The sequence below is a fragment of the Helobdella robusta genome (genome assembly GCF_000326865.2).
Source record: "Helobdella robusta unplaced genomic scaffold HELROscaffold_53, whole genome shotgun sequence".
In the NCBI taxonomy this organism is placed as follows: domain Eukaryota; kingdom Metazoa; phylum Annelida; class Clitellata; order Rhynchobdellida; family Glossiphoniidae; genus Helobdella; species Helobdella robusta.
In genome coordinates this window covers 371804-386718 of record NW_008705278.1, presented here as the reverse complement: position 1 = coordinate 386718, position 14915 = coordinate 371804, and the positions used below count along the sequence as shown (strand labels likewise).

The 14915-nt window shown below is 30.4% G+C and overlaps 5 protein-coding genes across 5 annotated transcripts; 3 read left to right on the top strand and 2 right to left on the bottom strand.

Annotated features, from left to right (window-relative positions):
* Positions 1–2335: 2335 nt before the first annotated feature.
* HELRODRAFT_179260 (hypothetical protein) lies at positions 2336–4528 on the top strand (the record flags this gene model as incomplete). The annotated part of the gene is made up of 5 exons (XM_009028113.1): positions 2336–2588; positions 2722–2931; positions 3059–3325; positions 3885–4139; positions 4275–4528. The coding sequence occupies 5 exons, from the start codon at positions 2336–2338 to the stop codon at positions 4526–4528; spliced, it is 1239 nt and encodes a 412-aa protein (XP_009026361.1).
* Positions 4529–6204: 1676 nt separating this feature from the next.
* HELRODRAFT_179259 (hypothetical protein) lies at positions 6205–6639 on the top strand (the record flags this gene model as incomplete). Its single annotated transcript, XM_009028112.1, has 1 exon — positions 6205–6639. One exon carries the CDS (start codon positions 6205–6207, stop codon positions 6637–6639), a length of 435 nt encoding a protein of 144 aa, XP_009026360.1.
* Positions 6640–7766: 1127 nt separating this feature from the next.
* Positions 7767–9302, top strand: HELRODRAFT_179258 (hypothetical protein; the record flags this gene model as incomplete). Its single annotated transcript, XM_009028111.1, has 4 exons — positions 7767–7809; positions 8309–8499; positions 8646–8989; positions 9119–9302. The coding sequence occupies 4 exons, from the start codon at positions 7767–7769 to the stop codon at positions 9300–9302; spliced, it is 762 nt and encodes a 253-aa protein (XP_009026359.1).
* A 937-nt stretch (positions 9303–10239) lies between these two features.
* HELRODRAFT_179257 (hypothetical protein) lies at positions 10240–11217 on the bottom strand (the record flags this gene model as incomplete). Its single annotated transcript, XM_009028110.1, has 8 exons — positions 10240–10330; positions 10550–10600; positions 10654–10704; positions 10758–10808; positions 10862–10912; positions 10966–11016; positions 11070–11120; positions 11174–11217. 8 exons carry the CDS (start codon positions 11215–11217, stop codon positions 10240–10242), a joined length of 441 nt encoding a protein of 146 aa, XP_009026358.1.
* A 478-nt stretch (positions 11218–11695) lies between these two features.
* HELRODRAFT_179256 (hypothetical protein) lies at positions 11696–13307 on the bottom strand (the record flags this gene model as incomplete). Its single annotated transcript, XM_009028109.1, has 3 exons — positions 11696–11915; positions 12821–12947; positions 13133–13307. The coding sequence occupies 3 exons, from the start codon at positions 13305–13307 to the stop codon at positions 11696–11698; spliced, it is 522 nt and encodes a 173-aa protein (XP_009026357.1).
* Between the last annotated feature and the right edge of the window lie 1608 nt (positions 13308–14915).

The window sequence follows — 14915 nt, the reverse complement described above, 5'->3', positions numbered from 1 at the left end:
ACAGTTTCAGCTTTCTAATAACATTCTAAAAAGTAATATTTACAATGTAAAATTATAAAATCAAATTTAAAATTATAAAATATGTGAATTAGTGTGATGGTTAAACGTTAAAGGTTAAATCAAATCAAATGATTTAAAAACTAAACAAGTAGTTATCTAAATAAGAAGAGATAGGGATAATTTTTATTAATTATTTAAATTTATTATAATTTTTAATCTTAATTTTTTTCTCTACTTCTAACAACTACTAACTTCTTTCTATCCCAACCCGTGACCGTGAGCTCTTTTGGAAGTTTTGTGCAGAAATTTACTGTCTGCTTTTTTCCCTAATAACTTAAAAACGAATATCTCGAATAATCAAATTGAAATATTTAACTTAATTAACCCTTCGCCCACAATTTGTTTTGAAAAATCGAAAACAACTAAGTAAACAAATACAACGATTAAAACGAAATTTGTTTCAAAACAGGACTGTTCCAAATTAATTTTCTCATTACTTGAAATAATTTTTCTCGAAACAAAATCACATACATGGAAAGTGGAAAAAATTCTGAAAAGTAAAATCACTTGTCTGCTAGACGAAGCACATACTTTCAAAGCATTTTTAGAAGGTTTTGCGACAAATGTATATTTTAATATTATAAATTATTTCTGCTGTTTCGGGTGTTTTAATAAAAATTTTTAATATATAATTATATTGATAATAAATGTTTCAGTGAAATACTTTTTATTAAAAAATTGTGATACAATTTAACAATAATAAAAAATCATATTTTTTTAATTTTAAACTACTCTAGCGAGTAAATTTTAAATTAAGAATGATGGATGATGCGCTTAGATTTTATAAGGTCGAATCAAAAAATTTTCGTGATTAATTACAATTTAAAAAAATTGTTCCACATTTAAATTAATTTTAAGAAAATTTAAAATTTATTTGATAACGAAATAATTGTTTTGAAATTGATAAAATCTCTTTTGTAAAGAAAATTCATTTGACAATTTTATTAAACGGGCGCCGGGTTGAGTTTCTACTTATTATTATAATCTGACGAAAAAATTGCACCCCTAACAAGAAAACATTTTCATATGTTTGGACGAATGAATGAGCAAATGAATGAGAAATGAATGTAAGAATGAGTGAATGAACAAACGAACGAGATGATGATGATGATATGACAATGATATTGCGATTTGATGGTGATATGATATAATGATAATTTGATGATATGATATCATGATGATATGATACTGATATCGAGGAGCAAATTACTAAACGTCGAGTGTTCATTAATTTTTCAAGAATAGATAATAAAATAGTTTGTTTATTTCACGGAAGAACGAACTCTCGGCGAAAAATATTGTTGTCAAAATTAATAGTTTTCTCACAAGACGTAGAAATAATTCATAAAAGAACAATTTTTCTACGAAAAAATTCTCAAATTTTCTTCTAAGAAGTGAAAATTTTATGCGTCAAGTATTTTTGTAGGAAATGAATAATAAAATTTTTTAAATAATATAATATAATAATTTTTGTCTTGAACAATAACACAAAAATTGACTGAACACGTAAGTACTTGAAGGTACCTACATATTTTATTTTGCTAACATCGTTTAAACAGCCAAATTGTAAACGAGAATTTGTTTTTTTCTATTGTACATGTGTTTTTGCTAAATGAAAAGCATTTTTATTAAACAAAATTTTGACGACCGAAAAGAAATGTCTGAATAAATTTTGCTCAGATGGCTGTTGTTGTCTTGCTAGTAATTAAAAGATCCCAAATGACACGTTTCACACCATGACATGACATCTTCAACAACGGAGAAGCAGAAAACAAAAGACATAGGCGGGGTAGATCTGCGAAGAATCATCCATTGAAAATTTCGCTTCTTATTATTTCATTTTTGTTCACAAGTCTTGAAATTTTTAAAATTAAACTTCACTTAAATTTCCAACCGATATTCAATTAATAATTTTGAAAAATCATTTTTAGCTTGGTGGAAATGAATTTTAGTGTTAGTAACGTATAAAAGTTATGAAAACATCATATTTTCTGTGATATTCTTCGCGTAGTTGGATTGAAGGAGTGGCAAGCGGTGGAGTCTAGATGATTTTCATTATTTGTTTTGACGAGAAAGATTTTTCTAATATGCTACCCTAATCTATATATTTACATGATAATCAAAATTTTAAAAAATAGAACAAAATTATAAAATTCCTAATTCATTATATTCATACATCATTTATTATTTGACTGTTGTGTCACCTGAAACATTTTAACATTCTTAACGCTGTTGTTTTATAATGTTTTTCAGCTAGAAATTGAAACGAATAAACATGTTTTTAAGAGTTTTTGTTCTATTTTTTGGTAGCATTTATTTAGCAGTCGGTCAGGAAAACGTGGCGTTGGGCAAAATTGTTAGGGAGAGTTCATTCTCATCTCCATATACTGGATTCCTGGTGGTCGATGGGTTGCTCAGTCCTCCGTACTGCTTTACCTCGCAAACGTCTGGCTATCAGTGGGTTCAAATTGATCTCATCTGGCTGTTTCATGTCAATTTGATTGACGTTTATGGGAAGCAGTTAACGAGTTTGTTTTATTTTCACATATGTTTAAGAAATTATTCATATTTTAATTTCAAACTGTTGTAATTGTTGGAATCTAAAAAAATCTTAATTAAACTTTTCATAAATAAGACTTTTCTATTATTTAATTTTTTCAGAAGTCGTGAACATCAGACTGACCAACGAAAATCTTGTGACGTTGGTCTCATGCAACAATCTAACCAGTCAACTGAACAGCCCCAACGTAACATTCCAGTGTCCGAACACTGGCAAATATTCAAGCAGGTACATCAGCATCGATCAGAGTTCCAATGCTGTCGACACTTTGAGCATTTGTGAAGTGGTTGTTGATGGTCAATTTGCCGATGGTTCGATAAATTATTCTCCGATCAACAAACTTCTCATTAATTATCGATAAATTTACTTTTTATATTTTCAACTTATCGATAAAATAAAAAAAATTACATAACTGAAAAATATTTATCTTCCTAACAGTTTCAATTCGTAAAGCAAATCTCGTATTGAAGAAAATGAGCCTCTCGAGTTCCGAATATCCGGCGACCAACAGTCTAACTTTGAAAGCATTCAAGATGATTTCCACGTTCATGGTTGATGGAGTAAGAGACACCACACCACTGCATGGTCATTGTGTGCAAACTTCTGAAGTTGGGACAAGTCCGAATTGGATTCAGGCGGACATGGACGGCAATCACCACATCGACTACATCGCCTTCACTAACAGAGATACACCACTTGATTTTGGTTAGATGAAACTTTTGGGCTACTGAAAAAGTTTATGGTTTTATATTTAGGAAAAGTGATTTTTGGCAAATGAAAATGAATATAACAAGGAAAAATATCTCAATGGTAAAACTTACCTTCACGTAGAACAAATTATGTTGGGCTATCTTTTAAGGCACTTTTAAAGCAAAGCAAAATGATTCGTAGAATTACATCAGTCGCAAAAACAAATTACTGATAGAATTATAAAAATTTATATTTAATCCATGGGATGATTTTTCAACGTTTAGAGAATTTTTATTGTGCCACCTTTTAAATGGTTTATTTTTAATTGAAAAATGAAAAGTTATCACATTATTTGCGCTAGAGTCCTCCAAACCACATAAATGTTTGGAAATCAGTTTATTATTTTATAAATCGTGCAACAATTTTTTGAATTGAAAAATTATGGCACTCCAAGCATTTGGCATCCAGTTCCTAAGTTAAATTAATTAAAATGAAAAATATTAAAATTAATATTATAAATTATTTCTTTAAATTTATTAAACTTGATTAAATAAAATTAAAAAAATAAATAAAGTTCTAGTTCGTTCAACCAACTTCATCATCGGACTGACCCCATACAACGCCAGTGATGTTGCACCAGTGAGAGGTCAGTACCCCCTGTGCAACACCTACCCTGGGGCTGTTCCGAGAAACCGTAGAGTCACTCTTCAATGCAATGCCAACTTGCCCGCCTACCGTTACGTCATCGTGCAGCAGGCGTACGGAATCTCGGATGGACATTTAACTGTCTGTGAACTGGAAGTTTATGAACCATCAAGTTTTAGCAAAGGTTGGAATGAAATTGCTTTATTTTAAATAATCAAAGTTTTCTGCGCTACAATTTTTACAAGAATTAGAGTAGAAATATGTATCAATTCAAACAATCGCAAATGTTTTCCGATTTTAATTTAATTTTCCTAAAAAGTGTGGATTTCAAGACAAGATCATCAATTGGTTGGCTATACCTTCTTGGAGTTTCCTGCATTGAGACCGATGTCGTGCATCGTCCAGTGCATAAAACTGGGGTTGTACCAATGTGACTCGATCAACTTCAACAAGCAACTGAACGTCTGCCAACTAAACAGTCACAGGAACGGCTTTCAGATCGGAAATTTTGCATCCAACAAAAACTGGACATTTTGGAATGCTACCTATTATTATCCCGGAGGAAATCGCTGACTTTCATTTTTTCGTCATGCGTTGAATTGGACAAAAAAACTATTTTTGAAATAGACATTTCTAAACCCATAACATTAAAAATTAGATGTCTGCACAATTCTTCTAAATGTTTCGTTAAACTCCAATGCACTGTATTGCACGCGTTACTAACAGACACGTTATTATGTGTGTTACATTTCTCTGTTTAGGTCATTTAGGTTGCATTTTCAAAATAAAATTTGTACTTGATGCGGCAGTAAATTTGAATGAGTTTTATTACGATTTACTAGAAGCTTCAATGTACCAATTAGAGATTTGTTACAAAACGTAGAGTCTAGTATAAATAACAATAATACATCAACGATTCAACTTAATGCCTAGCAAACTTAACCCCATTAGACACTACCGTAAATTATAATTAGCGGATTAACAAAAACAACTGCTCTGATAATGAATTTGTTAGATAGCGGCAATGGAGCTAATTTTAAAAATCGATAGCGCTAGCTTCGCTACATTTGTTGAACAGCAGCGATATTGGTAGCGGCACAACTTTTGAAGCTAAAATGAAATCGCTACCGCTACGGGTATGTTTGAGTCAAAATGTTAGATCATGCGGAACAACTAATAATTTCTCAATTTTAGAAACCTAGAAGATTAATTGTCGTTGTTTTGTTTCTATTTCTGTTTATTGTATTTTGTTTTTCATTGCGTACTGTAAAAATCTGTGATTTTAACTTCAGCACGTGATTTTAACTTCAGCACATGATTTTAATTTCAATTTTGGTACGATGTTTTAACTCTAACACGTGATTTTATTGTTATTCAGCTTTAGCAATTGGTTTAATCACATATGCTAAATTCTTATATAGGCTACAGCCTGTAGGAATCATTGTTAAAATCATTGTTAAAATGTAAATGGCACGGACTCCACGGAGATATTTAAAAAAGCGATTTAGTATTCTCTAATTCGAGATCAACACATTTTGTTAGTGGGTACTGAAATTATAAACGATAGTTATTTCATCATTATCACACATCCACACACACCACGCACACTTAGACTAAACACATGTAAGTTATTTAAATATGAGTATATATGTGTGTGTGTGCGTGTGTGTGTGTGTAATTTGCGGTTTGATTCTTTTTGCCAATTTCAAAAGTTTCTGTTCGTCGTCTCTCTGTCTCTCTCCCTTTTTCTCTTTTAACCATTATTTAAATTTTCTGTTAATGAGAGTTATTGCAATTATTTAAATATATAATTTCAGCCCTTCGGTCTTAATCAAAGTTTGAGTCATAATTAAAATTATGACTCAAACTTTGACCGATACCAATAAACTAACTTTTACTTTAAGTGAGGTCGATTTACTAAGTAAAATTATTACAAAGTCGTAAACCTTAATTTCAGATTAAAGTTGTCGATCAAAGTCATTATTATCTGCCAAGTGATAATTGAAGAACACAGGAATTAAAAGCAAATGGAATATTCTAACAAAGTGGTAAATTATGCAAACTGTTAATTGATAAACCAAGGAACTTTGTTCTTTGAGTGGTGTTTGCTTGAATGTCTATATAAGGGAATGAAGCCACCGTAACTTCATCAGTTTGTCAATCTCGTAGTGATACATCGTGTTCAATTTTTCATCCAGTAAGTTGAAATAATATTTTGAATTGATATTTCACCAAATAATTTTCAAAAAATGTCAAACCAAACGTCAGCAAAAAATTCAGTCATTGAGTTGGTTGAAAAAGCAGTTCAAGAGAGACATATACAAATGTTTCTTAGAATGTCCCAACACAGCAAGCCAAACTGCAATCATCTGAAAAACTTGATGGAAGATCAAGAAAAGAACATGTGCGTCAACCTGGCAATCTACCAAAAACTGTTGCTGAAAAAGGCTGTTATTAAGATAGCCAGCGAATTAGAGAGTTATGAAATAGATATGGTGATAAAGCAGATGTGGAAAGCCCTAATCAACCAACTCAACAGACAACTGAACAAACTGCTACTCGAGGAAAAGATAATACTGCAAATCAGCAAACTCACCGGCGATATGATCAAAACGCTGATCGACAAAATGATTAACGAGTTCATCAGTGAGATTAACATTCAGCCGAACAATCAATACATCTAAAAGAATTGTCAAAAATTTGATTGATCGAGAAGGAAAGGATTTGATGATGCAATGCATCCCATGTATCTTGTTACATGTACAAAATGTAAATAGTGATAACTTCGTAAAGAAGTTATTAATTTTTTTAATTTTTAGTGAGTATTAGTTATTTTTTTCATAAAATTTTGAAATTTTATTCAAAACATTGCATTGCTACGAATGCTTTTTTTAAAATAGAAGCCTGTTTGAGACTGTAAATCCTGGCCTACGTTTCTTCTTTAACAGCACAACGTTACGAATATTGTCGCACAAAGGAAGTTTAAAATTTGAATTTTGTAACGTAAAAATTACATTTATCTCAATCAAATCATTATTTGAGTTATAAATAACGTTTAACTTTATAATAAAAAACAATTCGGCAAGAAGGTATTTTACAAAACTTCACTCGCACGTATTTTTATTGTACAAGACGTTGAACAAGAGAGTTGTATTTTTATCAGCTTACTGTTTGTATGCAATAATAGTGTTTTTTATCGAAGTTTTATATTTAAAATTGGTTTTATCAATTTCGCAAATTTTAATAAATATGGCTGTCGCTATAATTTTTAATTTGAATAAAAACTATATTTTATATAATTTAATTAGTTTAATTGTGATTTTAAATTCAATAAATTTAATAAATGCAACAATTCGTCCGCATTGTTCAAAAAAATATAAATACATATAATAATCGGTCTAATCGAACGAATGTTGCCATCGTTTCCCTTGGCGACAGAATATTTGCCATCCATGCTTGCCACCATAAACAAATTCAAAATTCAAAAAAGTAAACAAAATTTTAACGGCTTTCAGCTGGTAAATGAAAATGAGTTTCAAAACTAAATGTACATTCGTTATTGTGATTTTTATTTTGATTCGATTATTTATTTCAAAGAGGAATTTTATTCCATTTCACTTTTTGAAATATTTCCAAAGCTCCTCTATTTCTACTAAATCTAAAAACATCCAAGCGTTCGACAGAGATTCGTCCTCGTCTTTTATCAGCATTTTAAACTCTAGCTATTACAACGCTGGTGATGAACAATATAAATGCATGAAAACGAAAACCATTCCGACAATTTCTGTCTGTATCTACCCCCTGCGAAATAATGTGTGCATATCTCAGTCCATTCACGACCATGGGTTCTGGCAGTTAGAATCGTCTTCCCTGTTGATTGAGGTTTGTAACTGAAATTAAAATAATTTTAAAGATGTTTCAGGTTTTTTGAGTTAGCCATTTTTATCTGATCACTTTATTTCAACTTTAAACGGCCGATACGTTTTTTTTTTAGTAAGGTAACGAATTTCTACACGCCGAGTCTGTATAATTCGTAATTTTAACATGTGATCGACAGTTAAGTTTATTTTTAGAACCTTAGTATTGAAAATAAATATATTGTCGTTTAAATTTGACAGTTATTGAAGCTAAATGAATTGTTTGTGTTTGTGGACGTCGGAGCGAACATAGGTAAATGATTTTGTTTAGATGTTGCTGAGTTTTCATTGAAATTTTTATTCATTCATTTTTTCAAAAATATTTCGAAATAATTTTTGATTTATTTACGATTTACAGAGTCTGTTACATTTACCTTCCTAGCATTTAAATTTTTTTAAAGAGAAAATGTTTTCCAGCCATTCCGTCTTTAAACAGGCTACTTCACATTACTGGCAGCAAAGCAAGGACATTGGGTTGTAGCAGTTGATCCAGTTTGGGGTAACCTACGTAGACTGAACAAAGCATTGAGAATCAATGGGCTAAACGAATCTGTGTTGATGCTGCACAATGCTGTTGGTCCTTCCAGCGGGTTGTTCACTCTTAGAAATGACGAATCGAATTTACTGGTATGTGTTATTTTTAAATGAAAAGGGTGTACTACTTCATTTTCAAACTTCCATTTTAATTTTTTTAAACAGTGGAGAAATTATTTTCCTATTTTTCAAAAACACATAAAAATAATACTAACAAACATCTTAATCCTAACAAAAAGGAAAGTGAGTGCGTAGGTGAGTGTTCATTCCCTGCGAAGACGATCACCATGAATGACTTGGGTCACTTGTTAGCGAATCATTTCCAAAAATTATCAGCTAACCATAAAGTTTTTTATGAAAAAAAAATTTCATCGCCACAATTTCTTGATGTTCTCAGAAAACAAAAGGTGGTGTTGAAAATTGACGTGAACTGTTTCGAGCACGGGATATTTTTGCATGCAGATAACTTTTTTGATCTCCATAATGTCATATTCGTTATCATGGATTGGCCCGTTAAGTTTGGAATTTTCAAGTTTTTAGAAATGTTTGATTCCAATAACAAACGAGTCAAACTGGTTTTAAAGTTAGTTTCCGGAATAATTTTTTATTTAGAAACCGTTGTTTTACTTCTGCTTTGTGTGTGAATAAATTTCAACTATTACAAAATATGGATGTTCGACAAATTTGAAACAAAATTTTTTCATTCTTGCAGATTTTTCCGAGACAGAAACTACGATGCGTACAGCATCAAGGATTATCAGTTAGACTTTTTAAAATGGAAAAACTGGCCACTTAAAATAGTTTGGTCTCATCGGAGCCATTCAAAATTTCTTACCGGCAAAATATTTCCAGACTTGCTGAAAAATAACTTTTTAAATATTCTGCATCAGAGTTAAATTTCATTTTAAACGGTGACATTTTATATTTTGTAAATATAATAAAAAGAGGGCGTTATTTGTTAATTATGCTTGAGTTAAGTATTTCATGACCTGTTTCAATATCCGTTTTTTCAAATTCAACTCATAAAGCAAAAGTTTTCATCAAGATAACTTAAATGCAGTTGGAGAAAAACTGATGATTTATAAACTTCAACTGACAATACAATTTCACTTTATTAATGAAATCTAACTACTAACATATTAAACTGAAGCTGAACGGATACACTCAATGTGTCGAATTGTTTTCAGTTTTTTGATATTAAATGTAGACATTTCAATTTAAAAAAAAATTTTTTTTAGATTTTAAAATCAGCTGAGTTTAATCTTAAACTCAGCTGATTTAAAAAAAAACATTAATGAGTGGTAAACTTCCGTTTTGGTGGGTTAGCGTGAATAGCATATTAGATTTACAAATCTTCATATTTTTAATATAAAAATTTCTCCCGAAAAATATTTCAAAATAATTTTATTTCATTGTAAACACTACCAATAGTTAAATTATCTTTGAATGTATAAAAATGTCTAACTAATGTATGCAGTTCAAATAATAATGATGTTGTGCGCAAACATAATGAACGAATTATTAATAGTTATACGATAATATAACAAATATGAGCGCGTAAAAAGCATTTGCTCATCCACATAAGAACCATTAAAATAATGAACCTATCATATTAAAGTTAACTCAACTATTAAAATTACTGATCACGGAGAAAATAATTAATAGAGTATACAGAGAAACATGGTATCATACATAGTGCATCACGTTGCAGTGTGAAACTACTGAGAGTATTCGGAGAAGTGACTGGAAAAATTTCTCTCGTTTTTGACAAATTTTTTTGGTAATCTTAACTATCTTTCGGGAATGTAAATATTTCACACAGCGATCAAAGAGTTAGAGATTCCCAGTGTAAAAGTAGGTGGCATTCCAGAAGGACCACGACCAATTCCTGATGAAATTTCCAGTTGAGTAACCATTCCTGTGTCTGTTGAGTTGGCATGTTTTTATTTGAAAGTTGAAGTTGAATGAATCACATGAGTAGTCTCCCAATTTGAAGCACTGAACGACGCATTGTGCTGGTCTGTCAGCTGACAGAGACATGAACGTATAGTTCAACAGTTGCCAGTTTTGAAATGGTGTCCAAATGATTTCTGTGTATGTAAAAATAATTTAACAAGTTAAAAAAAGTTTGCTTTTTTTTTACTTTTTCAACAGTTCAACAGTTGCCAGTTTTGAAATGGTGTCCAAATGATTTCTGTGTATGTAAAAATAATTTAACAAGTTAAAAAAAGTTTGCTTTTTTTTTACTTTTTCAACAGTTCAACAGTTGCCAGTTTTGAAATGGTGTCCAAATAATTTCTGTGTATGTAAAAATAATTTAACAAGTTAAAAAAAGTTTGCTTTTTTTTTACTTTTTCAACAGTTCAACAGTTGCCAGTTTTGAAATGGTGTCCAAATGATTTCTGTGTATGTAAAAATAATTTAACAAGTTAAAAAAAATTTGCTTTTTTTTTACTTTTTCAACAGTTCAACAGTTGCCAGTTTTGAAATGGTGTCCAAATGATTTCTGTGTATGTAAAAATAATTTAACAAGTTAAAAAAAGTTTGCTTTTTTTTTACTTTTTCAACAGTTCAACAGTTGCCAGTTTTGAAATGGTGTCCAAATGATTTCTGTGTATGTAAAAATAATTTAACAAGTTAAAATAAGTTTGCTTTTTTTTTACTTTTTCAACAGTTCAACAGTTGCCAGTTTTGAAATGGTGTCCAAATGATTTCTGTGTATGTAAAAATAATTTAACAAGTTAAAATAAGTTTGCTTTTTTTTTACTTTTTCAACAGTTCAACAGTTGCCAGTTTTGAAATGGTGTCCATATGATTTCTGTGTATGTAAAAATAATTTAACAAGTTAAAAAAAGTTTGCTTTTTTTTACTTTTTCAGCTATTTTTTTGTTTTAAGCTGGTTTCTTTTCTTTTCTTTTATGTTTTTTCTATCCAAGTACTCCAAGTACTCCAAAAGCTCCAAGTACCTTCTTTGAGATTCATTTCAAACTTTCTAATCTATTTTTGTTTATCTTCTACGTTTTCGAATGTTTGCGTTGGCATAACAATTTGAGTACCACACGGGTCTTTATAATTTTGTGTTTTGTTGGTCAAACAGTTTTTGTGCACTGATTTATTATTCACATTTTCTCCTGCTTTTAACAATGCTTCTGTATTTCACGAACTCATCTACTTGTTTTTCTTTTCTTGTTTGGAATTTTGCAATTTTTCATTTTATTCAAATTAAAATAAATACAAGTAGACAACACGTTGGATTAAAAATTTAAGACTAAATATTCATGTAAAAATTCTAACGTTTATTTGGGAACTTCATTTGAGGCTCATAAGCTTCTAGTTCACACACCGCTAAATATCCATTGCCAGCACCAAAAGCCTGATGAACGATGATGTAACGGTAGGCAGGCAAGTTGGCATTACATTGAAGGGTGACTCTGGAAGCCACAGGGACAACCCCAGGGTACCTTGCACACAGGGGGTACCCACCCTTCGTTGGTGGGACGTAAGATGAGCTGTATGGTGTTAGCCCGATGATGAAATTGGACAAACGGGTAATAACTGAATTCAAAAGACAATTTTTTTAAACTGAAAAATTATTATAACCTTTTTTGTATTCTAAAAATTAAAAAGGTTCTTATATAACTTTCAACATTGCCTACAAATAAAATAAAACACTGATCAAAAAGTTAGTAATACGTATGTTTACCATAAGAATTATATGTTTCTCTGCTAACAAGGGCAATATAATCAACAAAATGATCGCTGTCCATATCAACTTGAATCAAGTTTCTGTCATGACTAGCATCATCCGTGTGAGCACAATGACCATGAGTAACATAAACATCCGCGATCCCATCAGCTCAGCGGTCATTCGTACAAAAGTCATGGATAAAAAGTTGTTACCCAACAGTGATGAATTCATTGTTGCGTTCTTATTAAAGATAAGATTTTTTCTTTTTGGTTGTGCTGAGAAAATAAAATTATGCTCTCTTATCAATTGGTAACAATAAATATACTATTAATTTTTGAAAAACTCTTCATAATAACAACCGCAACTTTTACGCCTCTAAAAAATAGAAAATATTTATTTGAAGAAGTGAAAAAGTTTTTGTTTTGAAACCAGAAATATGACCTTATACGTTTTGGTCAATGCAAAAACTAATTATAAGAAAAGTATAATTGCTATCAATGAATTATATTTAACTTTAAAAACTTTGGGCTCATACTACAATCTTTCTGGAATAATTGAAAATGATCAAATCAGACTTTTATTTTATGTTTAATTTTCATCATTAAAGTTACGCACCAACAAATAATTTAATAATACGTAACACGACTGACCATCAGCATATTGACCTTCGATGATCAGATCTTCATGTTAACAATGCAAATGCTGTTCTGATGAACGCTGATGTACCTGCTTGCATGCTCTGTGGCGTTCGGACACTGGAATGTAACGTTGATGTTGTTCAGCTGACTGGTCATATTCTTACACGATGCATTTGTTTTCATTGATGAAGCCATCAACTGGACATTAAACTCATCTAAATATTTATTTATAAGAATAATAATAATATAAGCATTTATATAGCGCCGATTCGCACAGCTGTTTCAGAGGCGTTTAATTATCTCAATTTTTTTAATTTAGCGTATTTATTAATTATTGTTTAAAAATTTGAACTTACCAAAATTTTTATTGCTGAATTTAAAAGAATTTAAATATAATCACTTGTCGTGAACTTTTCAACAATCTGAACAACATCGACTCTGTAGAGCCATATCAGATCAATTTGAAGCCACTGGTAACAAGATGTTTGAGACACGAAACAGTAGGGCGGGCTCAACTGACCATCGATGGCCAAAAAACCTGAGTTCTGACCACTAAATGAACTTTCTTTGGCCATTTTCCCGATAGTTACATCGCTTTGAGCGTTCGTTTGGCAGAGAAATTGTACAGTCAAAATCAAATTGATTGAAAACAGCATTTTAAGCGATTATTTATTTTATTCAAATATTTTAGACAATAATTTAATATAGACAATTTTTAAAATTGTGTTTCCTTATTAGGTAAGCACGAGTTTTAAAAGAAAAATTCATGACGCCGATAATTTTACACACAGAAATATTCTATTCATACGTTATAATATACATTTCATAGACTTATAAAGCACAGCATCTATGTTTAAATAAACACATTATATTACAGTTGTTAGTTGGAATCAATACATCTGCACTCATCCTTAACAACATTGCAATATTTGTAAATGATAATTCAAGTTTTTGTAAAAAGTGACGTCAATGGAGATGTTCTGCTCATAAGAGTTGGAAGCTTTGGTAACATTTTTTAAACTAACCATACATTTCTTGGTTAATTCATTATTCTCATAAAGAAGTACGCTGAAATTATTCTACAAAATTGTTTAAAATGTATTAGAGCAGCAGGATAGTGTAATGGTTAGGGTGTCTGGTCCTAGTGTAGCAGTGACTGGGTTTGAATGCAAAGAGAACCCCGCTTATCACGTGCAATGTGTGTGATGAATACTTGATGATACGTTGGATATGTTATTAGGAGAGAATTGCAAAAAAATAAAAAAATATTTTTGCCAGGACTCTTTCTTCTAACTTTTTTTTGACTACGTTTGTGGTGAAATATAAGAAAAGAAATAATCGTAAGAGTTATTTGATATTATTATCATTATTATTAGCTATGGTATTATTATTATTTGTAATGATAATAATAATAACAACAAAACTAAAATAATGATAAATGGAAAAAATCCATGTTGTGATTGACTGTTGTAGGTCATCATGCTTAATGGCTTGCTCTTTTCATTTAGACCTCTATAAATTATTCTCTTGTTTGAAACCAACAAATTTTAAATTGCTCCATTCAAAACTTCCAATCCATGATGCACGTTTTACGACTCAATTTTGAATTCCATATTAACTCAAAGCATTAAAATTTAAAAGAACTATGTATAAAATAGCTTTTACGTTTTAAAAGCATAAACTTACCGTTAAATATAATGGAAGCAAATTTATATCAAAATTTCATAATTTTTGTACTACGTAAGCTAATTCTTTAATGGGTTATTTCCGTTTCTCTGGAATAATTTTACCAGGTAAAAGTTATTCTTATCCCTATGGGATAAATCAGGAACTGCAGTTTTACCATTCCCGTTCCAACTTTTACAAACCATTTTCTTATAAGCAATAATATTTTTTTCAGAACAACTTTGCTTTTAATATAAGACATAATGAATAATTTCACAATTCCAATCTTTTATTAACATAAGAATACAAATTTTTGAATTTAGATAAGTTGTTTGATTAAAAATCGTTATTTAAATCGATAATAAAATGTACAAGCCAAAAGAATTTTTGTTGTTTTGCACCGTTTAACATTATTACGAAATCTAGTTTTTCAAATAAATTAAACAATTTCTAAAACTTTTACTAAAAAACAATATAAGAAAGTTTTGGCTTTCTTCTTCATTGCCATTTTTCGTATT